Below are 25,332 nucleotides of genomic sequence, written 5' to 3'. Positions count from 1 at the left end.
AAGGCTTTCAAAGTTCGGCTGGTTAGAGAGATCCCCGGCACTCGGGAGTAAGCTCCATCGGCGCAGTTTAGCGTACCCTTAGCCTGCATGGAGTTACATAACGCGGTAACTCTGGGGAAAGTAACACAACCCCCAGCCCTGTAGGGCAACGCCTGATATTGGTGAGGAATATAATGAGTTATCGCGGTCAGAGCCTGGCAGTCAAAGGCTAGCCTCCTGGTCGACCACGAACTGGGCGATACGGGCGCGACGAGGCTGAATGGCTATAAATAACTCTAGAGTTATAGTTGTTCTGGAAGGATGCCTCTGGTGACCTGCATAAGAACGGCGCAGAAAGGGGCTCTCGAATCCAGGCTCGTGCTTATCCGGCCTTCCTATCCATGTTCTTCCGCGCAGACGCTGAGCTGGCTGCCAGTTAGGGGGAGCCGGTTTAATCACGTGACCCATCTTTCAGGGGGCCGAACCTCGTGGGCAGCGGCGCCGGCGGTTGACGCGAATGGCGCCTGCAGCAAACCACAAGAGAAAACAACGGCGGCAAGCAAGCTTCACGACTAGCCAAAAGAGCTGAGAAGTCCATTGTCGCCGCCATTCTCCTTTTCCTTTCTTCCTTTTACCCTGTACATCAATACACATGTGCTCTCGAGACCTCGCAGGCGATTTAAAGCTTTGCTCCTACTTTCAACGGCGGAAGCTCTCAGGGGTGCGAAGTTTCCAGCTGAGAAGCGCGCCAGTGACGCTCTTGATTCATTGGTATGCTCTTCCTTGAGCAGACCTGGCCATAAAGCAGCTTTTATCTCTTTATCTTCTGTGGACTGCTCTCTTTGTTTAACCTTTTCTTTTTCTTTTTTTTTTTACAACCTTCCTCAATCCATTTGTCTTTCAGCTTTACAAATGGGGTTCGACAGCACTCGCGTCACCCCATCCTCCTCAGATCGATATCTTTGCATGGGATACGGCATGCATGGACCAGATTGCAATACACATTGGCTGGATTTGGTTAATCTTCGCCCTCTCGAGCCGCCAGAATCGCACGACTATCCCCCCGGTCTCTACACATGCACCCAGTTCTTTCAATCGCTTGGCAAAGATACCTTCACAAGCCCATGCCCCGGGTTCCATTGGGAATATTCATTGCGTAGACAGGCCCAACGGGTGCTTCCCTTTCTATACCTTGGTCCTACTTCCATGGCCCGGAATATTGAATTCTTAAAGCGGGAGGGGATCACTCTCGTTTATGCGATCCGCAGTAGACACATTTCCCACGACATTATTGTCAACGCGGACAAGACCGCGATGGCAGCAGGAATAGAGTCCGACCGTATCAATGTGGAGGACTACAACGAGCTTATCACAATGTTTCCTGACGCCATTCGCCGCATTAATAACCACATTTGTTGCTGTCCAGACCATTCCAGCCCGACTGGCCCGGCAGAAAAGAAGGTCCTAGTCTTCTGTGAGACTGGCAACGAACGATCAGCTACCTTGATTGCTGCATACCTAATGGTGATGTACAACCTTCGCTTGTATGCGGCCTTGGGACAAGTTCAAGCACGGCGACTCTGCGTCAATATCGATTATCCTGTCCGAGAAGTGCTTTGGTCGTTCGAAAGCATTTTGCAGGCACAGAGAGATGTTTCCAAAGTCTCGCGACTGCCACCCTCAAGTGGTATATATGGTACGAATGGGTTTAAACGTGGCCATTCTTCGATCCATGAAAGCGAAGCAGTGCAAGATCCTGGAAACGATCATGACATGGATATGGTTGACGATGAGCATCCCGCAAAACGCCGGAACGTGGAAAATACCCACAGCAATGGGTTACTACCAAACTAGAGAACCACCAGTTTCCTATTTATCAGAGGGTGCTAGTCAAGGGCACAGTCCGGATGAACAGTTCTTCAAGCAGCCGAGGAGGCAAAATGGATGACCGGATAGGAGTAATTCTAACGACGTTCGGAGTATGACGAGCGTCTCTTGGGCGGAATGCGCCTCTTTGCCTTCTCTTTCCTCTCGTTTCTTTGCCTTTCTATGTTTGTATTATCCAGTATGTATTAGTTTTTAATTGTTTGATGAACTGAGATGCTCCTTTCTGTATATGTTCTCCTGGTCCTTTGGATGGCTGTTTCCTTTTACAAAGAAGCTTTTTCTTCACAGGAAGGCCTTGCTGCAACCTCCACCCAGGCTGAAGTCTACCTTTGTCTTCACTCCACGGTCCATCCACAGCTGGAATCTTCCTCTGAAATGGCTGCAGCGTGCGCAACCTGGTGACCGCAGCGACAACTCTCCAACACGTCAACATTGGCGGGTCAGCGATTAGTCGTTCAGTCACCTGTCCAGCTTGATTATTTCCAGTCTTAAATGAGGTGAAGAGAGCAGAAAGCAGAATCCTTCACTATATTTTTATAAGCAACAGTCATCATCACTTATCCTTACCGTTTATCTCCAGCTTGGAACCACTTAAGCTTCATTCACTCTCTTTCAGCTTTGGGAGTATTTCTTCCGCTCGTTTTTGAAATCTTGACATTTTCTTGATATGCCAACGGACACCAATACTTGGACTATCCATCTTTTTTGATCCAACACGTCCAGGCACATCTGTCTCTGCTGAGGCCAAGCAATTCGCTGTTTTTTTATTCACGTTATTTCTTTGGACAACGAACTAGTCCCTGCTAGCTAGCTGTACACCTACAGCTAGACGTACCAGACATAGCTAAAGCCTCTCTTCAAGTCAATGACAGGAAACGGGTGGTGAACAATGAATTTACGAGAGCGCGGGAGCCTCCGTGCGCCCCGTCGCTTCGACGAAGAGGACTTTGACACGCCTGTGCGCTCCGGGTCTACTCCAGCACCCAAACCAAAATGTGAGAGGGTCCCAGCGTCACGTAATCGTATCATGCCGCCCTGCGCCAGGCCAGCGTTTCCACCTCCATATGTGAAGTATAACCCGAACAATCCACCTGCCGCGTTTCCGACGTTGGGTGAACCCGTTCCGGGAAGAGTAAAGAAAAGAAAAGCGAGAGAGATCAACAAGAAGAATAAAGGGAAAGGCCGGGTGAGAGATATGCGTATGACGACTCCGCTTAGTGATCATGTTCTTCAGATCACGGATGCCATGCAAGGAGGATTGGATAATGCGGGAGGGGAGAATGGAGACGTGGATGTTGATATGGATGCAGATCACGAAGACACGACCGAGCCCGAGGAGAGTGACGTTCCCGACATGTGCGACGTCGAGACAAGCGACGAGGACGACGAAGAGAGCCTTATCCAGGAAAATGACGAGGAAAATCATAGTGGAAAGGACTATGGAATCGATCCACTTCAATTACAGAGCGTCCAGTGGCGCGATCTCAGTCCTATCTTGCAAACTGAGATTATCGACAACCTGAACCGCGTGTACCAGTGGTCGGACATCGTGACTCTGTTGCACTTATCTCCCGAGGATAGTAGGATTGCTGTTGAGCATGCAGCTGCGCGGAAGCAGCAAGCGGAAAAAGAGAACAAAAATCTCCAGCAAATGCAAGAGAAACAGCTTGAGGCCCTTCTTCGAATTGATAATAGCGTATTGAAGAAAACTCAGGTTCCAGCTCAACTGGTGTTTAGGAGCATTTCAAGACAACATCTCAGAGATCCACGTGCGCATCCGAACCCAGATTACCTCATGAGCACAGCAAAAGAGGTTATTGCAGCAAGATGCTACTTACGTCGAATTGGCCTGGACCCCGGCTTCACGGGTGAATGGAGGTGTGATGTTGCGGCTATGGAGCAGGCATCAGGTACAAACCCAACAGCAGTGGAGGGACTTAAGTGGACACTTAATCCTAATACTGAGGATGAAATCCCGCAGGACATGGTCGCGGCGATAAGAGGACACAACACAGCTTCACCGAGCACCCCCTTTCAAAACAGGGCGTCGAAAAAACCAAAAACTAAGAAATTCGCGAGTGAAGCGCCAAACGGGCGCTTTATCAACTACTTTGGAGGTCAGGGAGGAACCGTCCAAGAAAGCCAGACGCAGACAGTGGGTAATAGCGCAAACGAATCAAAACCGTATCATATCTCGACCTCTGGAATGAGGGCTGCCCAGGAAATTCTCAGTGGGAACCAAAGCTCTCCGTGTGAGACCCTTGTCGACACTGCAAGCTCTGATGCATTTGAAACAAACCAGCCTGAAGACATGGTTGTGTTTATGAAAGTGGGCGCTGAGGGTGCTGCTCGAGTCGATAACATGAATGAAATGTCGTCCCCAGGGCTGCGCCTCTTCCCATCTAGTCCATCACAATCTTCTTCTGGTGGGTCAATCTTGACCACGCAACGAGGATCATTTGCCTGTGCCCAAACGGAAGCACCATCTCATTACACTCCATCGACTACTTTGGATTCGAAAAAGGAGTCTACTCCGACGTCGGAAATTCAATCATCGGGACGCCAAAGGCAACCACCCGAAAAGCCATTGGAGAGAGCGCTGTCAGGTGGCTGGTGGTATGATATGGATACCCCGAAATGCACTCATCCAACCACAGAACTTAGTCCATCAAAGAGAATCCAAGAAAGAATTCTTGCCGCAAAGGCAGAAAATGAGATCCGGCAACTAGGTCGATCAGATAGCCACACTAGGATAGCCCCTAGGCCTAGAATCATGCAATTACCCCTCCGCTCCTCGCCATTGCATTATGGTTGCGCCTGTGATCGGGATAGACCAGCCACGCCCCAGGTTCCAAGCTCAGATGAGCTTTCCATGATGAGTTCTCCAACGAGACGAGGGAATTCCGGGCAAGACATGCCTCAGATACGATTGAAAACCCCAACGCATTCACTAAACGGGGATGAAACCGAGGAGGAGCGAGGGCCATCGTATTCACCAATATCACCTCCAGGAACCACTGAACAGCCGTCAAACTTGAATGGAGCCCAGACTCAGACTAAGACTGAAAATGAGAATCATGACCGTGTGAAAAGTGAAAGAAGTAAAAGATTAGAGGATATGATTCTCGCAGAAATTATGGCTGTCCCGAAAGAGGAAGAAACGGCGTTAGGTGCGGCCAAGGGGGAGACATCGTCCACCGCTGAATCCAGGACTAACTGTTCTAAAATACCGGAACCCGATAATGACGCTTCACAGGGACTATCTGGACTTCGGGTTCCTCCCGTCAAGTTTGCAGAGCCGACAGATGATCCTGAGCTTAGCACACAAAAAGAAGGCCAGGGCGCTCATTCCAATCACACGGAGGCGCTTGAAGAAGATTCTCAATTGCCAAAGGTCCAGGGAGAGGAAAACGTGGCGGAATCTCAGGTAGCAAAGAAGGTTAGAAAAACGAGGGCAGCAAGGGTACCTGTCCCTGATTCGCAGAGGAGAAAGAGTGCGAGATTGAACCCGCCAGCTGGGAGAATCCTGAGGCCGTCAAAATCAAACGTCAAGTACAAATGATAGTCTGAGTTTGATGGAAACCCGGCGCACCCTTCAGGCAGTGTCGACTACTTCCTTTCCGTTTTTTCTTTTTAAATGCTTGAATATTCCTTTTATGTCGCCTTTTGTGCTCTTGTATTCGAGGTAGACTGCTGCATTCTTTTCCTTTTTTGTACGAGTTTTAAAGGTGGAGGATAATGCTCAAGTTGAAACCGCAGGGAGTGTCTGGTATGAAATGATGACTGGAAACCAACGAATTTGGCGGAGAAAAGAAAAATTGGGGGTCCAACAGGAGCATGGCTTTGTCTCACTGTTAACCAATGCACACAGCTGCACAATGTTTGATTAGAAGTTCTCAGGTTGGTTTGTATGCAGAAAAAATTAATTAGAATCCAAGAATTTGCCCTTTTTTGGACCCCTGAAGCTGTCCCCTCTGTGTGTGTTGAGTGCCTCTCTGGCAACCTTGCATTTCTTGCTGATGGATTGAGAGTGAAATGTGATGCCAGGACAGGGATAAGCAGGTCTAGATGGGTGGCGTTTGCTAACCAATCACGTGATATCGCGTTTCCATTTAACGCATCCACGCGTAGCCTCATGCCAGAGCGTGGCAAGCCGCAGACATCTGCCTCTGTTGGGCTATGTGCAGCTGCTAGAGCTGTTTAAGTTGAAGATAGTGGAAGTCTCTTCAAAACCACTTCTTGACTCTAGCACCTTCTTTTCGGGACGCATCGGGAGGTAGTATTCCTTGGAGGCGACCCTTCGCAGGCAGCTAAGGTGCGTCAGATGTGCATGGCACTCAAATACGACAGGGACTAACTATAGTATTCGAACCGGTAGAACCTAATTGTTGCCTACATAAAAGCGTCCTCTAGCGCTTCCCCTTGTCTTTCAATAAATAATTCGGTTACGCGTCCTCTTCCGCTACGATGCCTGGTTTTACTGAAGACGAGGTAAATAAGGCTGCAGGTGCTGATAGCGAAAATATGACGCTTGAAAGGGAAAACCGGAAGCCCTTTGATGAAGATGATGAAGAAGGAATGGACCTGAAGGCAAGGGCGCTGACAAAGTTGTTGAAAACCAGTTCCGTATGTTAGGTTTCTCTGGGCTTGAAGTACCTAGTATATATGTCGTTACTGACATAATATGCAGGTATTTGTAGCGATAATGGCAGAAAAAATGAAAGAACAGCGAAAAAGACAACAAGAAGAAGCACGCAAGGCGGAGGCAAAGCGACGTGCGGCGGCAGAAAGGCAAAAGAAGCCTGTAGAGCCCGCTATCAGTACCAGACGAGAAACTAGAGCAAGCCAGCAACAGTCTAAAGAGTCAGAGACTGGTACAGGTCGTAAGGATTCGCTTGTGGGACTTCAATCAAGTACTCCAACAAGATTACCCACTCGGGCCCGAACGAAGAAAGCCGCCGGCGGAAATTCTATTTCGAACTACTTCAAAAAGGCCGATGTTGAGATAGCAGAAGATAACCCAACTGTTCAGGAAGCTCTTGCTAAAGCTGCTGATGAGTTCGAAGCTAATCCTGCTACATTGGGAGAGCAGGACCTTGTGGCAACTCATCAACCAGCCCTAGTCACGGGCGGAAAAATGAGAGAATACCAGCTAGAAGGCTTAGAATGGTTGAAGTCCCTTTGGATGAATGGACTATGCGGGATTCTCGCAGACGAGATGGGCCTAGGGAAGACAGTCCAGGCTATATCCCTCATTGCGTTCTTCAAGGAACATAGTGTTTCAGGCCCTTTCCTGGTTGCTGCACCGCTTAGCACGGTGAGCAATTGGGTCAATGAATTCGCTCGCTGGACTCCTGGAATCGAAACTGTTCTATACCATGGCACAAAGGAGGAGCGCGCCCAGATCAGAAGGGAGCGGATGAAGATGCAGCATCAAAAGCAAATGGATTTTCCTGTTGTTTGCACTTCATATGAGATCTGTATGAATGACCGGAAATTCCTTGCAAACTATCAATGGAAATATATCATTGTTGTAAGTTGAGCTCGCACTCACCTAGAAGCAGGTTAGATGCTAACACTCGCGGAAGGACGAGGGCCACCGGCTCAAAAATATGAACTGCAGACTCATAAAAGAACTGATGACGTACAATTCTGCTAATCGCCTACTGATAACAGGGACTCCCTTGCAGAATAATATCGCAGAGTTATGGTCTCTTTTACATTTTTTACTTCCGGAGGTTTTTAATGACCTCGATAGCTTTCAGAATTGGTTTGATTTCTCGTCAGTTTTAGATGCTTCTGGGCAAAAGGATGTTATCGAAAGACGCAAAAAGAACCTGGTGTCGACGATGCATGCAATTTTAAAGCCTTTTTTGCTCCGTCGTGTCAAAACAGACGTGGAAACCGAACTTCCAAAGAAGCGGGAATACATACTTTATGCACCCCTAACGCCAGAACAGAAGGAATTATACCTTGCAATTATACAGGGTACGAGTCGACAGTACTTGGAGGATAGGGCGGTGGAAAGGATCGAATCTAGAAACGCATCAGTCAACCCATCTAGATCTCATAGCCTGAAACGGAAGGCTAATGGAAGCTGCAACTCTACTCCAAATAAGAGCCTGAAGTCTAGCCGCGATTCTACGCCCGGAACAGGTCTGACACGAAGTGTTAGAAAGAGGGGAAAGCAAAATTACAGAGAGATAAGTGATCGGGAGTTCAACGCAAAGCTGCGAATGCTGGAAAATGGGATTGAGGAAGAAACGCCGGGAGAATCTGAAGTCGACGAAAGTGAACTACTGGAGATTGAGCGAGCAAAAACAATGAAGCTAGCCAGTATGCGTGCCTTTTGTACCTTTATTAACTGAAAATGTCAATTGCTAATTTCTTCAACAGAAAAAGAGATCGCTTCAAAGAAGCTCCAAAACCCAATTATGCAGGCCCGACTCGCCTGCAACTCACCACACAATTTCTACTGGCCTTGGGATGAAGAATCTGACATCGACGAGTCACTCGTAACTGCATCCGGCAAAATGCTCCTCCTAGACCGTCTTGTCCCTTGTCTGCTATCCAAAGGCCACAAAGTCCTCATATTCTCCCAATTTAAAACGCAACTCGACATCCTGCAAGACTGGGCATACCTTCGTAACTGGAACTGTTGCCGCATAGACGGTGCGGTTAGCCAGGCGGACCGTCAAGCCCAAATCAATGCTTTCAATGCTGACCCGGACTATAAGATCTTCTTGCTTAGCACTCGGGCTGGTGGGCTAGGAATCAACCTCACGGCGGCTGACACGGTGATTCTTTACGATTCGGACTGGAACCCACAGCAGGACCTCCAAGCTCAAGATCGGGCCCACCGTATCGGGCAAACCAAGCCAGTGATCGTATACCGACTAGCGACTAGAGGAACCGTTGAACAAACGCTCCTTGAACGCGCGGATTCAAAGCGCAGACTGGAGAAACTCGTTATTCAAAAAGGCAAATTCAAAAATCTATTTGATGTGCCCCTTTCAGAGCAGAATGAAGTGGAGGAGTTAAGGAAGATTCTTGGGGATGATGGATTTCAAGTTTTTGACGTTGGTGCTGGAACGAGACCAGAATCGTTGCTGTCCAAAAAAGAGCTTGAGATACTGACAGATAGAAGTGAAGAGGCTTATGCCAGGGCTGAAAAGGGCTTGGATAGGAGTGGGAATGCGTTTTTGGCTGTCAAGAGTAAGAGGGAAGGTGATGTTACGGATATGCTTGAAAGATAGACCCGCTGGATCAGGGCTGTCATCCACAAATATTTATGCTACCTGTAATCTATTAATGCATTTAGATTTTCTCTTCGTAAAAAAAAAAAGGATCATCTGAGTATGGCGTTTGCTAAAGGGTACATGGTTATGACTAGAGTGTGTATGTACCCCCTTTGGGTCTACTCTAGCCGGTGGTATATGAATTTGGTGATAAGAGATACGTCCATAGCATTGGCAAAATTGAGCAGAGTTAATGTCGAGAAATCAGGATCAATCTTCATCTCCATCAAATAGAAGCAAGAGTGCATAAAAGTATGGTGGATATCCAAATCTTGTATATAAATGTACAAACTTGTCAGGGGCTTCTTCCTAACCCCATGCCCAACGAAAATGTTAACCAAACCCCAAAAAAAAAGAAAAGGGTGAACAGGGCAAAATATCACCGCTGGCTGAAGACAACAGTATGTCAAACAAGGTTCATGAGCCCAACATAAAAATCATATTAACAGTAGAACGAAATGATGATAGCGGCCTGTGAGTGCTATCTGTTCCGTTTCTCTTCTTCAATCTGCCTGCGTAAGACTGCTAGAACTTCATTTCGCTTGGCCAAATGCACCCTTAACCCTTCGATCTGCTCTCCAACCGTGTTGACATCTTCTCTCAACCGCTCGAGATTCTCACCTTCTTTCACCCTGCCGGTACCTTCTCTCAACTCGCGCAGTTCCCGCTCTTTATATTCCAGCATCTGCAAAGCTTCTTTCTTAATAAGCGCCCAGTTGGGCCCGCCAGCGACCGTCCGACCATTTTTCCTATCCTCAGCGGCTGTATTGGCAGCCGCGAGTTTCTTCTCTAGCTCCGCAAGTTCCCGTCGCAGTCGAACTTTCTCCCATTCTTCGTCTTGGATTGTATTGCTAAAATCCGTCCCTTGTGGTTTATAACTTGTTCTTCCGCCGATACCAAGTCGACTGAGGTACGCATCTCCAAATTTCGCTTTGCGGCCAGTACTAGTATCTGTGTCATTATCAACACCCCAACGCTTAGCCGTACGGACATTGTCGAGTTGGTAATCGATTTTGTTTGACTCAAATGAGGAACGAAGTGAGGCGGGGATGGTGCGCGGAATGCGGTAGCCTTCGTGTCTGTTATTAAGGATATGGAGGAATGCGAGAGCGGCATCTTTGTTTATTGTTGAGGAAGCAGATGGATTAACTAGATTCCAAGCGGAGCGGATATCGGTGTCTGGAACGGAAAGAGACTCGTAAAGGTCTTGGAGAGAAGAGACTGGATGTGGAAATTCGTTAGTTTGTTTGGACTTTTCGCTGGAGTAGTCAAACGGAAAGACGCACATGCTAACTCGCCACGATGATTCTTGTTTGCGGAGTATATCTCTTCATATTTTCCCTTGTCACTTGGGCTCATGTACCAGTCAAATCCATCTTTCAAACCGGGGGTGTCGTCATCTTCTTCAACCCTCTCAAACTGCGGCTCGCGACCGGATAACGCCTGCGTAGCTTGAACAAGATGTGCTTTTGACTCGGGAACCAGCCAATCTGGTAGGCTGGGGGGAACTTCAGACAATTCCTGAATGTCATGTTGGTCAGTATTACACGACTTCAACGGCTCAGGGATCTGCACCAGCGATCCCCAGGGGACACTACACGTACTCCATTAACAAGGTCGAAAATCAGTCTCATAGCAACGCAAAACTCTTCAAAATCTAACTCTCCATCTCCGTCAACATCAGCAAGGTCCCACACCTTCTCCAGCTGTTCATCCCGCAACCGGCTGTTTCTTAGAACCGTAGCCGCTTGAGCATTGTTGAGTCGGGGTTGGCCATTAGAGAGCGAGGAAAAGATTTCCCAGTACCGCTCTACCTCCCACTGCTCTATCCGTTTCTCGGACATAGTGGAACAAGCTGAACAGCAAATCAAGTCCCCGGTTCGCTGGAGAATGATGGAGTCGCCGTTCCCCTGGCGGGCGACCCAACTATGTCATGGGCAGGCGAGGGACGGCTGCTTATCTAAGCGAAACTTCGCTCAAGGCCAAGAGGATGGTTGACGGAACTAATATATTTTAATATTATTACCGGAGCACTTTTGTCCCTTTATCGTCGACATCAGGAGTCTCGAAAAAATATTCCCTATATAAACTACGAAATCCCACCCAGTTCTCGTCTAACTGTCCATGAGATGTATGCCAATTCTATGCCCCAGATAATATACACAAGGATGGAATATGACTTTGCGGAACGCGCGAAGTTAGTAGAAAGATGCCTCTGTGAATGGAATTGGGTATATTCTTTGACATGGCAAACGGCGTCACTCCAGGAGAGGCAACCGTCGGATTTTCTTCCTATCATTTGGGCTGCTTCTTCAGATTGAGCAAATGCCTCACTTGTGTGACAGCTCGCTCGACTTCTGCATGAAGCTCTGGAGCTTGTAGCATTTTAGCAAGATCTTTTCCATCGGATATGTCAAGAAGGATTGTCTCGTCGGGTGGATCGTCCTGGGGCTGTTGGTTTGATCCACTTTTCTCATCCACAACTGGAGTTTCATCCGGTGGGAGTTTGGGCAGGAGTCCTTGGTGTCGCGAATAGAGGTCCTCGAGTCCGGGGAGGGAGGTCGGATTAACGAGGTGGTTGTCAAGTAAAAACTCAAGATGCTTGGAACCATTCAAGGCTGAGGATCGTCAGTTTAGTAGTAGGTTTGAGTGAAATGACACCAGGAAATACCTCTCCAGTGGGACCAGCCCCTGTATGCCAGGTAGAAAAAGGGTATGTTTGGTATTCTGAATCAAAAGAAGCGATGTCAGACGGTCGTTGCCATTTCGCTTGCGTAAGGAAAGCTCTCCAAAACAAGGGCCGGAATGCTCACAATGGAATCAAGGCAATAGGCGCTGTTAGCGGGGCCACACCCAGGCTCCACCACATTCTTCTCCGGTGTAAATCCTGCCTTTCGGTTGCCAGTTTTCTCAGCGTCCCAAGTATCCTGCTCTGGTGGATCACATTTCCGGGGTAAAGCAGTTCAACCGGACTGTGCGACTTCAGCTCCTGAGCCTCCCTCTTTGCACTCAATGGTGGTACACTTTTGAGTCCCCATTCCTCGTAGGGAATTTTTTGAAGCACGCGATGGCCGTAAGTAGTCAGTGCTTTTTTCCAGCCCTGTTCCGCCTCTTCCCATTGCACCCAGGTAACAGCGGCTTTATTTGTAATCCGATCAATGACGCTCAGTTGCGTCGCCACCCCTCCAGTGGTCTTCTGGCAGTAGAGCAAAGTCCGCCTGGTCGATATCGGGATGAGGAAAAGTCGCATCGCGATGGATCGATGGCGGATTATCGCGGGCGCTGGGGGGGTGTGACTCAGTTATCCAGAGCTCTCTGAGGCGTGCAGACGGTGTAGCTGGTGACCATTTTCATGAATTGGGCTGTGTTGAGCTGGGAGTGTGGATTGTATTTATGAGCTCCCCGGCACTGGCGCGACGTCATTGATGGGAATTTTGCAGCGGAAGGGCACGCGGCGAGGCTCAACAGTGTGGCACAGTTTCAAGTGGGCTCTTGGCGCTTGGGATAAGTTAAGGAGGCTGCCCATTCGCATTTATTGCTGGAGGATTTGCCGCGCTGACCTCACCAGCCTTCCGCTCGTTTTACGTTTCAACTATCTTTTTTTATCTCTGACTTCTCAGAAATCAATTGTTGCCTATTTCCTGCCTGTAGTCTATTACACGACCCGGAGTACGTCAACCGGTCACAGCAACCTCCAGCGAATTTGAAACCATGTGCCACAGGTACTGGCGGCCCCGTCGATAGAGCATCCCAATTTCCCTGCTTTTACGGTCCTCGAGGATACGGCAATGGCAGGGAATGGCGATTCTTCGTTGCGTTCCCAGCTTTCGATATCGCGCGATGGGGGTTCGCGGCTGAGGTCAGAACTAGCGTTGCTGGATGTACCCCCAGGGAGACGGAAATCAGGACACTCCATGGCAGCGTCGAGCATCCAAAGTGACGAGAAGCGCTGCGGGTCGGCATACCAGAATAACCATTTCCAAAGCCGAGTGTCGGTGGAAACAAATGGAGATTTTGGTGTGAGAGTGTCGAATCCAGCACGTGCGCCAGTGCGGACTATTCCTGGTGTGTGTGTCTCGTCCTTTACATGGCGGGCCGTGAAAAGGTGCTGATATCTTTAGTAGTATGGGTTCAAAACCGTCTGCAGGTAAATGCAACCGGCGCTTTTTCACCATCGATGCCGACGCTACCGAATGGCGTCCGTGTTGCGGAACACCACTTTGCTCCCCGCGAGAAGCAATCATATCAAGGATACGGCCCCCGCGATCAGTTTCAGCGAGAGTCACGGTGGAAGCCGTTCATGCAATCCACAATGTACACCCAAGCAACGTCACTTGAAGAAAAGAAAGTCGATGCAGACTGGTTAGATGCACATTTTGGAGACTACTCAGAGCCTTGGCAAGGCGGAACCGACGAAGCGGATTTAGAGAGCGGGTTCGGTAGTCTTAGTTTCAACCAAAGGCGGAAGAAATTTACAAAGCGATTGCAGCGCACAATTCTGCAAAGCCCCATGATTCCTCTCATAATTCGACTGACGGTCTTTGTATATTCGGTTGTCGCACTCGCCCTTGGCGGCTCCATTCGTCATTTTGCGACAAAATATAACCATCCTCAAGGACCGTCCGCGGAAATGGCCATTGTCGTGGATGCCGTCGCACTCGTTTATCTTGTGTATATAACATGGGACGAATATACGGGGAAGCCATTAGGCCTTCGACCCCCGAAAGCCAAGATGAGGTTGCTCTTTCTGGACCTTATCTTTATTGTCTTCGCCTCGGCAAACTTAAGCCTTGCATTTGAATCCCTCTCCGATGTGACTAGCTCCTGTACGTCCGGAAGAGTGAATGACGAATTCGACCCAAGGAATGACATTATTTGTGACAGGCAGAAAGCACTGGCGTCGGTTCTGCTTGTTGCCCTGCTTGCGTGGCTAATGACTTTTGCTATCAGTGTTCTCAGGTAAGTGCAACTACCACCACGTTTAGCCGCTCTAGAATGCTAACTGAATGATTAGGGTTGTTGAACGTGTATCTGCCAAATAATAACTCCTTTATACCCTCGGATTTTACACTTTCGTCCTCTATCTACATCATGAACATCTATCGCCCCTGCCCGCAGAATTTCCTAGTTCTATACTACCTTCATTTTCCCACCATCAAACTATAATATACGTTCCCTCTTTATTTTCCTATTTATATTTTCTCATTTGGTATCTGGAGCACGGCGAAAAGGAAAATTATGTGTGGGGATTGAAAGTATGGTTTTCAAGATTATGTATAATACTCCTCCGTACTCCGTACATAGTACTTGTATCGACAGCGGTTCGTATCGTGATAAGAATGTCAAGACCTTGCAGCTTTAAGTGGGATCATACTTCCAGCACTGGCCCTTGATCTCCGTAAAGCGGATCTTTGCTGAACCAGCCCAGAGAGCCTATGCTCTGGATCTTCTCTTCTTCTCCCACTTTACCATAGCACATATCCCAATCCTTTCCAGGCGGATACGACCCAACCATACTAAAATGGCCGTCTAGATCTTCAAGCAGTCGATGCGAAACCCCTGCTGGAACGATAATGACGTCGCCCTTGTAAACAGTTGGCTCAAACCGGTCCGGATTTTCCTCATGACCGAAGCAAAGCTTTGCCTTTCCGGCAACCACGCTGAGAACTTCATGCGTACTCGAATGGAAATGGCTTGTAGGGTACATGGAATAGATCCACTGCTGCTTCACCGCTCCGACTTGTTTGAGGTGATTGGATATCTGTGAGGCAGAACCGGTGAAAGCTGAGTGGTAGATAAGGAGAGGCTTAAATTGGACTGAAGTGTTTGGAATCCGATCCCAGGGCTTGATTAAGCGCTGGGTGATTTGAACCTGGGATAGTGGTGTGACACACATAGTTGCGGTGGATATTTCCCGACAAAAGGCAATGGTTTGTAAAGATGACCAATGTCTCTGCTGGTTTTGTTCCAAGCCTCTTTCAGCGTCTGCTTCCAGCGCAGCCCGGCCAGCTGTTCCTTGTTGTCGTGCTACTTGCGGCGAAACGTCATTGCTCGCCGCCGGCTTTATCGATAAGGGTATCACGCTAGTGTATATTTGGAGTAGCGCAGGAGACCGAGTCAGGCGGATTTGGGCGAAGGATAGGCGCTTGTACCGCAAGGTTCACTCCAGGCCTGTCCAACCTTATTTGGTACTTTCAGGTACCTCCCCCAACCTTCGATTACTCCATCTTCTTCTCAAGGCTTCCAGCCAACACCAAACAACAACCACCTCATATTGCCGTCATTCCAGCTCCCTAACTTTCCTTCCGTCCACCATTTTATGAGGGTGCAAGTCTCCTCGTGCCACTAAGGAGAAGAGAAAATCACAGTTTGGGGCCCTTGAACTGTTGCCATCAAGCACTTGTATTCCTCTCCTCGAAGTTGGGTGACAAAGGCAGCTTACTCCAGCACGCCGTTACATCCGTTTCCCTACAGAGGCAGCCTAATTACTGGTATGTTTACACTTTTACTGTAGCGTGATTCTTTTTTTCTTTTCCTCCTGTGTTCTATCTCTTGTTATTTTGGTGTGAACTCCGAGTTCTAACACAGCCATCTAAGCTGAAGTTTTGCCTTCTCTGCAGAAAGCCCATCGGCATGCCTCCTCTCAACATGTTATCCTCCAACAGAGAAGTTGCAGAAACGTAAGTGTGCTGCCTAGTTTCATCCCTTGATTGCCTTTTGACATTGTTGCCTGTTCAAGATGGACGTTCTTGGAGAGGGGTGTCGATCGGGTTATGAACGACCTCGAGAGTGGAATTGACATGGCCACGGTGAGTCCTCACAAAACTTAAAACTCCATATACAGAGAAATAGAAAACACTAATTTGCATTATTTTCAGTATATGGATATTTACACGTCAGTCTTCCCCCCTTCAACGTTCCTAACTTCAAGCTGAGTCCTCGAAGCGCCGTACATAACTTTTGCACCTCCCAAAAGTTCCAGACCTCATCCCAAACCACCAACACAGGCCATCGTGGAGGAAAATGTGAGCTTTCATTTCCCTGCCGTGTAAATTATGAGACGTTGACCAGGATTGAACCATTCACAGCTCACCTCCTCGGCGAGGAAATCTACATCCCTCTTGGCAACTATCTCACACGCCATCTCAACAGCGTCTATGAAACCTCACTCAGCCATTCGGAAGAAGCCCTTTTAGCGTTCTATATTCGAGAATGGTCCCGCTATACAACCGCTGCGAAATACATAAACCACCTCTTCCTATACTTAAACCGTCACTGGGTGAAGCGAGAAGTCGACGAAGGCAAAAAGGGGATTTTCGATGTATACACTCTACACCTTGTGAAATGGAGGGAAGACTTTTTCAAGAAGGTTCATGAAAGTGTGATGACTGCCGTGCTCAACCTTGTGGAGAAGCAACGAAACGGTGAGACCATTGAGCAATCACAGATTAAGAACATCGTTGATTCCTTTGTTTCTCTCGGCCTGGACGACAATGATACATCTAAGACGACTCTCGTAGTTTATCAGTACTACTTCGAGAGACCATTTATTGAAGCGACCAGAGCCTACTACGAGAGTGAATCAAGGCGGTTCGTTGCTGAGAACAGTGTGGTGGAATACATGAAAAAGGCAGAATCCAGGTTGGAAGAAGAGCGAGGTCGAGTGGACCTGTATCTGCATCCTGATATCACCAAAAACTTGATGGACACTTGTTTGTCAGTGCTCGTTTCAGCGCATTCGTCATTGTTACGAGACGAATTCCAATCCCTCCTGGATGCTGAGAGGCAGGATGATCTTGCTCGAATGTACAGGCTACTTTCCAGGATAAAGGACGGCCTTGACCCCCTCCGAAATAAGTTTGAGACTCACGTTAGAAAAGCGGGTCTGGCTGCAGTCGACAAAATTGCTGCAAGCAGCGACAACGTGGAACCCAAAGTGTACATCGACGCTCTCTTGCAGGTACACTCGAAGTATAAAAATATGGTCGATGTGGCCTTTGCTGGTGAATCAGAATTTGTCCGATCGCTAGACAACGCTTGTCGCGAATTTGTTAACCGAAATGCTCTCTGCCATACAAGCTCTACCAAGTCGCCTGAACTACTTGCTCGATATACCGATTCTTTACTCAAGAAAGGTCTGAAGACCCCGGAGGAGTCTGAATACGAGGAACTTCTTGCGCAAATCATGACTGTCTTCAAGTATATTGAAGATAAGGATGTGTTCCAAAAATTTTACTCTCGTATGCTCGCTAAACGCCTCGTTCATGTCAGCTCCGTATCCGACGACGCTGAGACCAGTATGATCAGTAAGCTCAAAGAGGCCTGCGGTTTTGAATATACGAACAAGCTACAGCGCATGTTTCAAGATATTCAGATCTCCAAGGATCTCAATGCCAGCTATAAAGACTGGGCGGCAAGCACTTTCGATGAAGAAGATCGCAAGAAGATGGTTGACCCACATTTCCAAATTTTGGGAACCGGATTCTGGCCCCTCAATCCCCCTACTACGCAATTTATTCCGCCTGCGGAGATTCTGAAGACCACTGAGCGTTTCAAGAGCTTTTATTGCGACAAGCATAGCGGTCGTAAGCTCACCTGGCTTTGGCAACTGTGCAAAGGTGAAATCAAAGCGAATTATATTAAAAACACTAAAGTCCCGTATACCTTCCAAGTCTCAACTTATCAGATGGGTATTCTTCTGCTGTACAATGAGCATGATACTCTAGATTACGGAGAGATCGAGAAGGCAACATCGTTGTCCCCAGAGATACTTGATCCGAACCTTGGTATTTTAGTAAAAGCCAAGGTTCTCCTTCCATCCCCGGAGGATGGCAAGCCCCGTGCTGGAACTTCGTATTCTTTGAACTATAACTTCAAAGCAAAGAAGATCAAGGTCAATCTTAATATTCAAGTAAAATCCGAACAAAAGACCGAATCAGAGGATACACATAAGACCGTCGAGGAGGACCGAAAACTTCTTTTGCAGGCGAGTACTCCCTTTCCTTAACCTAGCTTATCTCTGTATTAACATTTGGTTAAACAGTCTGCAATCGTGCGCATTATGAAATCGCGCAAGAAGATGAAGCATGTCCAGCTTGTACAGGAAGTTATTCAACAAGTGAAAGCACGTTTCCCTCCGAAGGTTCCAGACATTAAGAAGAACATTGAGGCGTTAATGGAAAAAGAGTACATTGAGCGACTGGACGGCGACGAGTTGGCGTACATAGCATAATGCTTTACCGTTGGGATTGTCCAGAAATTGATCCTTCATGAGCAAATTGATGGAGGGCATTTGATAGCAAAGCAGAGGAATAGGCGAAGTGGAGGTAATCATCGCACAGCTTTTGAAACAGCAGCTTATTTGACTATTATTCCCATGTTGATTTGGGGCTTCAGGGATACGGCGATTGGTCGCTTCTTACAAATGGCATTAGAGAAATCACAAATAAATATGCGGTGACATTACCTGCTTCTCTCATCTTGTATATCGTCTCTTTATACCAGGTGATAGACAACATATAAGAGAACCGGAATATCTGTTTTGACTTGACTTTGAAGAGTATGGCCACAAGCAACAGTGAATGTCATGGACAGCATTACTATGAAAAACACATATAGAATGCTTCCTGTAACATTCAACGCTAGCTCGTACGGTACATTCATATCAAATTCACACATTTGTCTATTATGTCTTCTGACATCAAGATAACGTTTTTCATATACCAGCCGATTACTCTTTTTGGGAAGTTTCATTCTTGGTAGCCATAGCACCCTGGGGAGATGATGAAAGATCAACGTTGGTAAGGGCATCATTGGGATTCTCGTCGTCGAGTACCAAGGGCGAAATGGCTGGCTCCTCGTTCCGGGAATGAGGAGACTGTAGTTTGTCCGACGGTTGAAGAACAGGTGTCGGGGCTTCTTGTGGTTCTTCTGGAGATTGCCGGTTTTCGGGTTGGGATAATGAGTGTTCACCACTAGTAATCGTAGAACGATTGAGCGATTCAGATGAAAGCGGTGCCTTGTCCGGATTGGCGATAGAAACGTCCTGCGGTTTAGCTAAAGAATCCGAGAGCGGTGACGATGGAGGTTCAGTTTCATTCTTTGGGAGCCCTTTTGTGCTGGATATAGAATCGCGACTATCATGTTTCCTCAAAACATTACTCCATCTTTTTCTCGTACTACTACTTCTACTCAATCCTGGACCGCTGTCATTGCTTGTTCGCGAACCCTGCCGCGCCATATTACTAAGTTCGATCGGGTCAGTAATGTCAGGAGGGTTATTCATTGAGGTAGACGCTCTAGGAGTTCCCGCGGGAGACGTGACGACACTGTTTGCGTGACTGTCCGTATTGGCTTTCTTTTCTTGCCATTCCTTCCGTCGCTCGTTGGCCCATGAGCTCCATGAGCTAAAATAAGCAGAAGCACGTTGTCCTGCCGCAGCGACAGTTGCTTGAGCTTGGGAAAAGTCGGCTGTATTTGGTTTTCGGGAAGCGAAGCCCCAGGAACTAGTCGTGGGGGAGCGAATTGATGATAGAGACGGCCGTGGTGATGCCTCGTTGTCTAGTTGCTTTTGGTTCTCTGGTGACATTTGCTGTTGGTTTTGGGTCTTTTCTTCATTCTTCTTTCGTTGAGCCTCTCGTATTGCTTCAATGTCAGCCCAAAGGCTATTGAAGGCAGCTGTTACCTTCTTTTGCCCGGTTGCTAAATGCTTATTTAACGCCTCACGGCCTTCGCGCATGCGTTCGTCAAGGTGCAGGTCAGACATTTGTTGCGCGAGACGACGTTGAATATCTTCAATTCCTAACCCGCCAGCACAGGGATGGCGAGGCTCCACGATCGAGTACAGCAAGGCATCTGAAGTGAGTCGATTAAACAGAGCATAATTAGAAGTTGTTTGCCACCGCTCCAAAAATTCAATGTTAAAATCCAAGGCAGGATCGCCCTCAATATCTGTTGCCTGTGATTGGAATCCCGGAGATTTTGGTCCATCTTTTGGTGAACCGAGAGAGACTTGACTGGCAACCTGCTCATGATACTTCATAGAGGATAATAAGGCGAGGAGATATTCTTCGAATTGAAGACGGATAAACTCTTCAGATCCTAAGTATCCATGGGTTTTAGGCCGATCGGGATGGGCTTCATCCCAGGTTTCGTTAATGGTTTGTGTCAGGAAATCGATCCATCGCCTGTCAGCAGCGGTAAGCGATAAGGCGGATCGGAGGGATGGTGACGATATTGTAATATTATCCTCATCGAGCTTAATATGTATTAGCACTTTATCCCCAAGAGCTAGAAGGGTAAAGCTACATTGATTAGGATATCGCTATATCTATCCTTTTGCTGTAAAAGAAGCGAGTTTGTCGAGCCGACGAGGTATGACTTTGTTCCATAATCAGCAAGAAGGTCGAGCTGTTGTAACGGCGTGTAGGGCCCGAACATGCTGCCCTGGAGCGTGGATCAGCGCTTCGATCTATACTCAAACCCAAAATTCATAGCAAAGTACCTTGCCGAAAATCTGAAGAGGTAGACCCATATAAGCAAGTACTATTGTCGGTCAACAAGCGAACATAAAATATTATATCATTGAATTGCCTACATGAGCTCCTTTCGCTTGTTTTGAGAGAAGTTGGTTTTTCCACGGTCTGTGAGTAATTATCAAAGGACGGATCTGCGCAATCCTCGAGGTGGTCTAGAAGGCCGGGTATCAATGAAATAAGAGAAAACTGTATCATGCATAACCGCTCACACCGAGTGCCAAAAAATAACATCTAGTGCCATGTTATGTGGATGTAAAAACTTTAGTGTTGAGAGGATGAGATCATCTTACCTTCGGTTGTAATAAAAGACATTTGAATAAAACTAGGGTCTGGTGCTTAAATTCATGAATCATTGCTCGTAACGACAGACCTAATTCTTGTTAACCCACTGCTGCAAGTCAATTGTTATATCCAGGAATCTAACCAAGATGATGATCTTTTTGTGCCTCATTATTTAGGCTGACCCTGAGGCTTTCCCAGAATTTCTATAATCTGTCAGACAAGTTCATAAGCTGTTCGCTAGAAGGATTCGGGCTAACCTTCAGGATATCTGTATCTGAGAAGTCTCTGTGGAAAAGTCAGATCCATTGTATGCAATGTTCAGGAGCTAACCCGGCAGGCCAAACACCATAACTGCCAGATTCCATCCTCTACTTCACTAAACAGAAGGGTAAAAAAGGAGATTGAGAGCAACCGTACCGTTGCGCAAACCATGCTGAAGTCACCATCGACAACTTCTCCCTCAACTGACCGAAGCGCTTCGGCTCATCAATTATAATAACCACAGCCTTTTGCACCGTCGACCTGGTCACCTCGGGCGGTCTATTTATCAATGAGCTAGAATCAATCTGCCTCGTACACGATATCCCAAAAAGCGACTTCGGTGGTGCCGTCGTCGTCGCATTACGTTGGAGGGTGAAATATGAGAAATCTTCCATAGAGCTGAAGGACTGAAGAGTAAGCACATTGCATTTGGCCTAAAGCTAGCCGGATCGCAGCCTATAGGCTCCCGGATAGGAGGACATAACGGTAGTAGAAAAGGGCTCTCGTACGCATGTGCACCGTCAGACAATGCCATAAACGGCAATAATGACCAGTCATTCTCGCCAACGGGATCGGTACCATCCTCGCAGAAGGATAGCTCTACCTCAGGGCCTCTGGTTCCGTTGCTGCGATCAGCAATGTAATTCTAATAAAGCATTCTGTCTAATGTTTGGGGTTTTGGATGGGGAAAACATGATATCTAGTTGGCTCGGCGGGCGTGCTCACCTTGCATGATGGAAATCGACAACCAGGAGAATTGGCTCTTGGGTAAGTTTGCTGGTTGCCATGTTAAAGCTTCATAAAGGAAAAATCGAGGCACGTCAAAATCTATCTCACAAACGCTGGTCATATCTGAAATTCCACGGCGAGGACGGTCAGGCCAACTCCTCGATACCGTGAACTTGCGGACAAACAGTGATCCGATGCCTGTGGCTTATTAATAAATTACACCGAATACGCAGAGGTATGGTCGTCTCCAGACATAAATTACAGCAGCGAAATAATCGCCACGCGCCGAGGATCATCTGCACGCTCATACTCGAAAGGTTTGTGGCGTAAGTCGTAGCATTCACATTCCACCATTTCCGGCTACCAGGCTATTTTTGGCAGTTATACATACATGAAGGTCCGTCGATTATTGAAAATATTATCACAATACTCTCTCCGTCGTAACGTTGCTTACAAGCGCCCCGATCGTGAAATTTACAGGATCGTCGATCCACGAAGCAAAAAGCAGACGAAGGCGGGAACCTCCAAATTTAAAAGAGTAAAAATCCCCGATATACCCAGCGCCAGCTCTTTCTGACCCGGCTGCGAGGTATCGAACGGACATAAATGCACCAGAATGGAACTCGTGGAGATTCTATTCATATCCATGGAAACAGAATTCCTAGTAGTCCGACCCTACATTGGCACCCTCTGAGCCTCTGTGTTCAGAGGAGTACCGTGGATTCCTTGAGAGTCTTGATCGACATTGTGGTAATCAAGGATTTCGGAATACCTATATTGGCGGCCAGTTAGTATATCTTGAGACAAGATGTGGAGGGGAGGTTCCGCACATCATGACCTTCCACGAATCGATCGGCAACTCCGCATCGTTGAAGGACCAGTCAAACTGAGTCTCCGCTACAGGTTCATCTGTAGGGTCATGGTACGGTGCAAGGTATTCATGGGCAAGACCCTCTGCAGCAGTGATACGCTTCTTGGGGTCGAAGACAAGCATTCTTTCTAAAAGATCAACGGCTACAGCAAGATCAGTCTAGATTCTATCCCTTCTAGGAGAGTCAAATTGAGTTACCTAGAGGTTCTGCGCCTTTGAATTTTTCACTCAGTGGTTGCCGCTCTCGCTTTGGCAGTGACTGCACAAATTGCAGGGTCTATAAGCATCAGTAAAGTGCAAAGAAAGGCGGGTGAGGGAGGATGAGGTACGTTTGCACTGCAGATGGTTTTAATCACATCATCTGGTGGTGACCCTAATAGTTCTGTAATAATCGAAAATTGATTCACATGGTCTTTCCCGGGGAACAACGGTCGACCTGAAAGCATCTCTGCGAATATGCATCCCGCACTCCATACATCAACCTCAACATCATATTTCTGCCATGTGAGCATAATCTCTGGGGCACGATAGTATCTTGTAGAGACATAGCCGGTCATTTGGGGGTCTTGAACACGGGCAAGACCAAAATCGCAAATCTTCAAATCGCAGTTCTCATTAATTAGGATATTACTTGGCTTGAGATCTCGGTGAACCACTCCTGCTGAATGCACATATTTCAAGCCTCTCTGTAAAAGCATTATTAGCATCATAACACAGAAGGAATTAGAGATGGCAGAAGAAAGAGACATGCCAGAATTTGGTATAGGAAATACTGAATGAACTGCTTTTCTAATGGCCGTGAAGTCAATAAACGATGTAGATCGGTTCCAAGGAGTTCTGTGACGAAATATCTGCTGTATTGTCAGTAACTACTGGTTTTTCCAGGAATGAATTGTTTGCAAGACTTGATTGAGTACAGGAAAGGTGTATTTATACGTACATGTCTTCTAGCGGGGAGATAAAGATGTCGCTGAGACTGATAACCTACTTGAGGTTAGTTATATTTAGTTCCCAGAGGTAAGTAGGTTGTTGATAATCACATTTTCATGTCGCAAGTGCTTTAGAAGCTTGAGCTCTCGATAAGTCCTCTTTGCAAGCACTGGAGTGCTAAATGGCTTCATAATCTTCTTGACGGCAACGGCTTGATTTGTCAATTGATCTCGAGCCGAGCTGAAATTTGCTTATTAGCGAATCCACACAGTTTCGCTCAACGGATATCTCGCCTCTCTCTCCCCCTTCAGGTTTCCCATCCGCGAGATGTTTTCTCGCATTGGGGATGCGGGGTTCGAGCATACCAGACGAGACCAAATGCTCCCATGCCAACCGGTTGCAAGTCCGTGTATCTTTTTTTCCAAGCAGCAAGGTCAGCCAATTATCGACTTATTTATCTCGAAATCGGAATCGCTTATAATACCTCGTCGTGATTTCGAAAGTCGTGCCGAAGATCTGGGCCCGCACGAATTCCGCCATTTTGAAAACAATTCAAGTGATCGTGGCTTCGGTGGTGAAAGACCTTGCAACAAAACTAACCAACTTCTCTTCTGCGTTCGATTCTCTTGAATCTCGAGGATTGCGGGGCTTTGTTCCGTTGTGTAATACAGAGGCACAATGGATTGACGCCAATAGCGACCCGGTCAATGTATCCAAAAAAGTGACGTTGCGACTAATTGACAGAGGTGGGGGACGATTCGTCAAGTCGAAACAAGCGTACAGCGGTCGAAAATGGGTATCTGGAAGAACACGATCTCTGGCGTTAAAGATAAAATATCAAGGAGAAAAGAAACATCTCAGAAAGAAACAAAGACAGGTTAAGAATGCGGATGGCTTGAGGATGTAATCATCAAGAAAAGGCGAACCGGAGAAACGCATGGAGCGCTCCTTAAGCCATTTGCCCCCCAATTCCGGCTCTTGAAGATCGGCGCTAACTAGTTAAATTTTTCTCGACTCCGAAATAATATCTTCGTCATAGCGAATGTCCCAACCCACCGCCAGCAATCTTAGTGCTAACTATGTATCCGCCATCAACTTTCTGGGACCCCTACCTTCTCGAATAAATATACGTTCGAAGTCCGTATGGACAACACAGCCCGAAAAAATCATCTAGCCACGCGAACCTTGAAAGGTAACCATCCCCAATTCATATTCCATATAGAGTTGAGGAGGGGGGTGCTCTTGCACAGAATCGAGGCAATACGAAATAGCGACCGAAAAAAAACATAATATCGGAATTCAAATGAAGAAAGGGGCCACTAGTAACTGAAATTAAGCGTCTTCCCAAATGGAGTCTTAACGGGATCGTATGCGAGCTACTTCATGTCCAGGACACTGTTGCCTGCAGCCCTGAAAGGATTTCAATCTATCTGAAAGCTGATGGCTGATAATCGGTTATAAAGAATCAATTGGGGAGATTGCTCTGCTTTTGTTGATGTGAACTAGGACAAACTGGCTCTCATATCCGCCTATCTTGTTGAATTGAAGGAGCAAGCCC

At 47.3% G+C, this 25,332-nt stretch overlaps 10 protein-coding genes across 10 annotated transcripts; 5 read left to right on the top strand and 5 right to left on the bottom strand.

Moving 5' to 3' along the window:
• Nucleotides 1–571: 571 nt before the first annotated feature.
• On the top strand, nucleotides 572–2,530 carry CIMG_05924 (uncharacterized protein). Its single transcript, XM_001242027.2, has one exon. The coding sequence runs from the start codon at nucleotides 892–894 to the stop codon at nucleotides 1,831–1,833; it is 942 nt and encodes a 313-aa protein (XP_001242028.2). The 5' UTR covers nucleotides 572–891; the 3' UTR covers nucleotides 1,834–2,530.
• Nucleotides 2,531–2,755: 225 nt separating this feature from the next.
• On the top strand, nucleotides 2,756–5,428 carry CIMG_05923 (uncharacterized protein; the record flags this gene model as incomplete). Its single annotated transcript, XM_001242026.1, has 1 exon — nucleotides 2,756–5,428. One exon carries the CDS (start codon nucleotides 2,756–2,758, stop codon nucleotides 5,426–5,428), a length of 2,673 nt encoding a protein of 890 aa, XP_001242027.1.
• A 595-nt stretch (nucleotides 5,429–6,023) lies between these two features.
• CIMG_05922 (SNF2 family helicase/ATPase PasG) lies at nucleotides 6,024–9,163 on the top strand. The gene is made up of 5 exons (XM_001242025.2): nucleotides 6,024–6,181; nucleotides 6,245–6,492; nucleotides 6,557–7,399; nucleotides 7,455–8,202; nucleotides 8,263–9,163. The coding sequence occupies exons 2-5, from the start codon at nucleotides 6,334–6,336 to the stop codon at nucleotides 9,120–9,122; spliced, it is 2,610 nt and encodes an 869-aa protein (XP_001242026.2). The 5' UTR covers nucleotides 6,024–6,181; nucleotides 6,245–6,333; the 3' UTR covers nucleotides 9,123–9,163.
• Nucleotides 9,164–9,312: 149 nt separating this feature from the next.
• On the bottom strand, nucleotides 9,313–11,029 carry CIMG_05921 (actin cytoskeleton-regulatory complex protein END3). The gene is made up of 3 exons (XM_001242024.2): nucleotides 10,769–11,029; nucleotides 10,451–10,685; nucleotides 9,313–10,385 (listed from the first exon to the last, which is right to left on the bottom strand). Exons 1-3 carry the CDS (start codon nucleotides 11,006–11,008, stop codon nucleotides 9,646–9,648), a joined length of 1,215 nt encoding a protein of 404 aa, XP_001242025.1. The 5' UTR covers nucleotides 11,009–11,029; the 3' UTR covers nucleotides 9,313–9,645.
• Nucleotides 11,030–11,394: 365 nt separating this feature from the next.
• Nucleotides 11,395–12,586, bottom strand: CIMG_05920 (uncharacterized protein). The gene is made up of 3 exons (XM_001242023.2): nucleotides 11,978–12,586; nucleotides 11,836–11,891; nucleotides 11,395–11,782 (listed from the first exon to the last, which is right to left on the bottom strand). Exons 1-3 carry the CDS (start codon nucleotides 12,412–12,414, stop codon nucleotides 11,460–11,462), a joined length of 816 nt encoding a protein of 271 aa, XP_001242024.1. The 5' UTR covers nucleotides 12,415–12,586; the 3' UTR covers nucleotides 11,395–11,459.
• A 129-nt stretch (nucleotides 12,587–12,715) lies between these two features.
• On the top strand, nucleotides 12,716–14,526 carry CIMG_05919 (uncharacterized protein). Its single transcript, XM_001242022.2, has 3 exons — nucleotides 12,716–13,229; nucleotides 13,289–14,123; nucleotides 14,179–14,526. Exons 1-3 carry the CDS (start codon nucleotides 12,953–12,955, stop codon nucleotides 14,204–14,206), a joined length of 1,140 nt encoding a protein of 379 aa, XP_001242023.2. The 5' UTR covers nucleotides 12,716–12,952; the 3' UTR covers nucleotides 14,207–14,526.
• On the bottom strand, nucleotides 14,177–15,159 carry CIMG_05918 (cupin domain-containing protein). The gene has a single exon (XM_001242021.2). The coding sequence runs from the start codon at nucleotides 15,058–15,060 to the stop codon at nucleotides 14,533–14,535; it is 528 nt and encodes a 175-aa protein (XP_001242022.1). The 5' UTR covers nucleotides 15,061–15,159; the 3' UTR covers nucleotides 14,177–14,532.
• A 292-nt stretch (nucleotides 15,160–15,451) lies between these two features.
• Nucleotides 15,452–18,396, top strand: CIMG_05917 (SCF ubiquitin ligase complex subunit CulA; the record flags this gene model as incomplete). Its single annotated transcript, XM_001242020.2, has 7 exons — nucleotides 15,452–15,655; nucleotides 15,762–15,844; nucleotides 15,904–15,973; nucleotides 16,043–16,059; nucleotides 16,110–16,189; nucleotides 16,253–18,150; nucleotides 18,208–18,396. The coding sequence occupies exons 2-7, from the start codon at nucleotides 15,798–15,800 to the stop codon at nucleotides 18,394–18,396; spliced, it is 2,301 nt and encodes a 766-aa protein (XP_001242021.2). The 5' UTR covers nucleotides 15,452–15,655; nucleotides 15,762–15,797.
• Nucleotides 18,397–18,774: 378 nt separating this feature from the next.
• Nucleotides 18,775–22,032, bottom strand: CIMG_05916 (Avl9 protein; the record flags this gene model as incomplete). Its single annotated transcript, XM_001242019.2, has 10 exons — nucleotides 18,775–20,421; nucleotides 20,472–20,609; nucleotides 20,668–20,708; nucleotides 20,761–20,932; nucleotides 20,992–21,071; nucleotides 21,126–21,186; nucleotides 21,241–21,268; nucleotides 21,401–21,643; nucleotides 21,754–21,858; nucleotides 21,971–22,032. 10 exons carry the CDS (start codon nucleotides 22,030–22,032, stop codon nucleotides 18,895–18,897), a joined length of 2,457 nt encoding a protein of 818 aa, XP_001242020.2. The 3' UTR covers nucleotides 18,775–18,894.
• Nucleotides 22,033–22,298: 266 nt separating this feature from the next.
• On the bottom strand, nucleotides 22,299–24,698 carry CIMG_05915 (CMGC/MAPK/P38 protein kinase). Its single transcript, XM_001242018.2, has 9 exons — nucleotides 24,259–24,698; nucleotides 24,140–24,187; nucleotides 23,885–24,014; nucleotides 23,785–23,828; nucleotides 23,596–23,695; nucleotides 23,174–23,530; nucleotides 23,043–23,121; nucleotides 22,804–22,987; nucleotides 22,299–22,745 (listed from the first exon to the last, which is right to left on the bottom strand). Exons 1-9 carry the CDS (start codon nucleotides 24,312–24,314, stop codon nucleotides 22,649–22,651), a joined length of 1,095 nt encoding a protein of 364 aa, XP_001242019.1. The 5' UTR covers nucleotides 24,315–24,698; the 3' UTR covers nucleotides 22,299–22,648.
• Nucleotides 24,699–25,332: the final 634 nt, after the last annotated feature.

The sequence above is a fragment of the Coccidioides immitis genome (genome assembly GCF_000149335.2).
Source record: "Coccidioides immitis RS genomic scaffold supercont3.2, whole genome shotgun sequence".
NCBI classification, from domain to species: Eukaryota; Fungi; Ascomycota; class Eurotiomycetes; order Onygenales; family Onygenaceae; genus Coccidioides; species Coccidioides immitis.
Note: the sequence above shows the minus strand (reverse complement) of the source record. Positions and strands in the feature narration are given on the sequence as shown.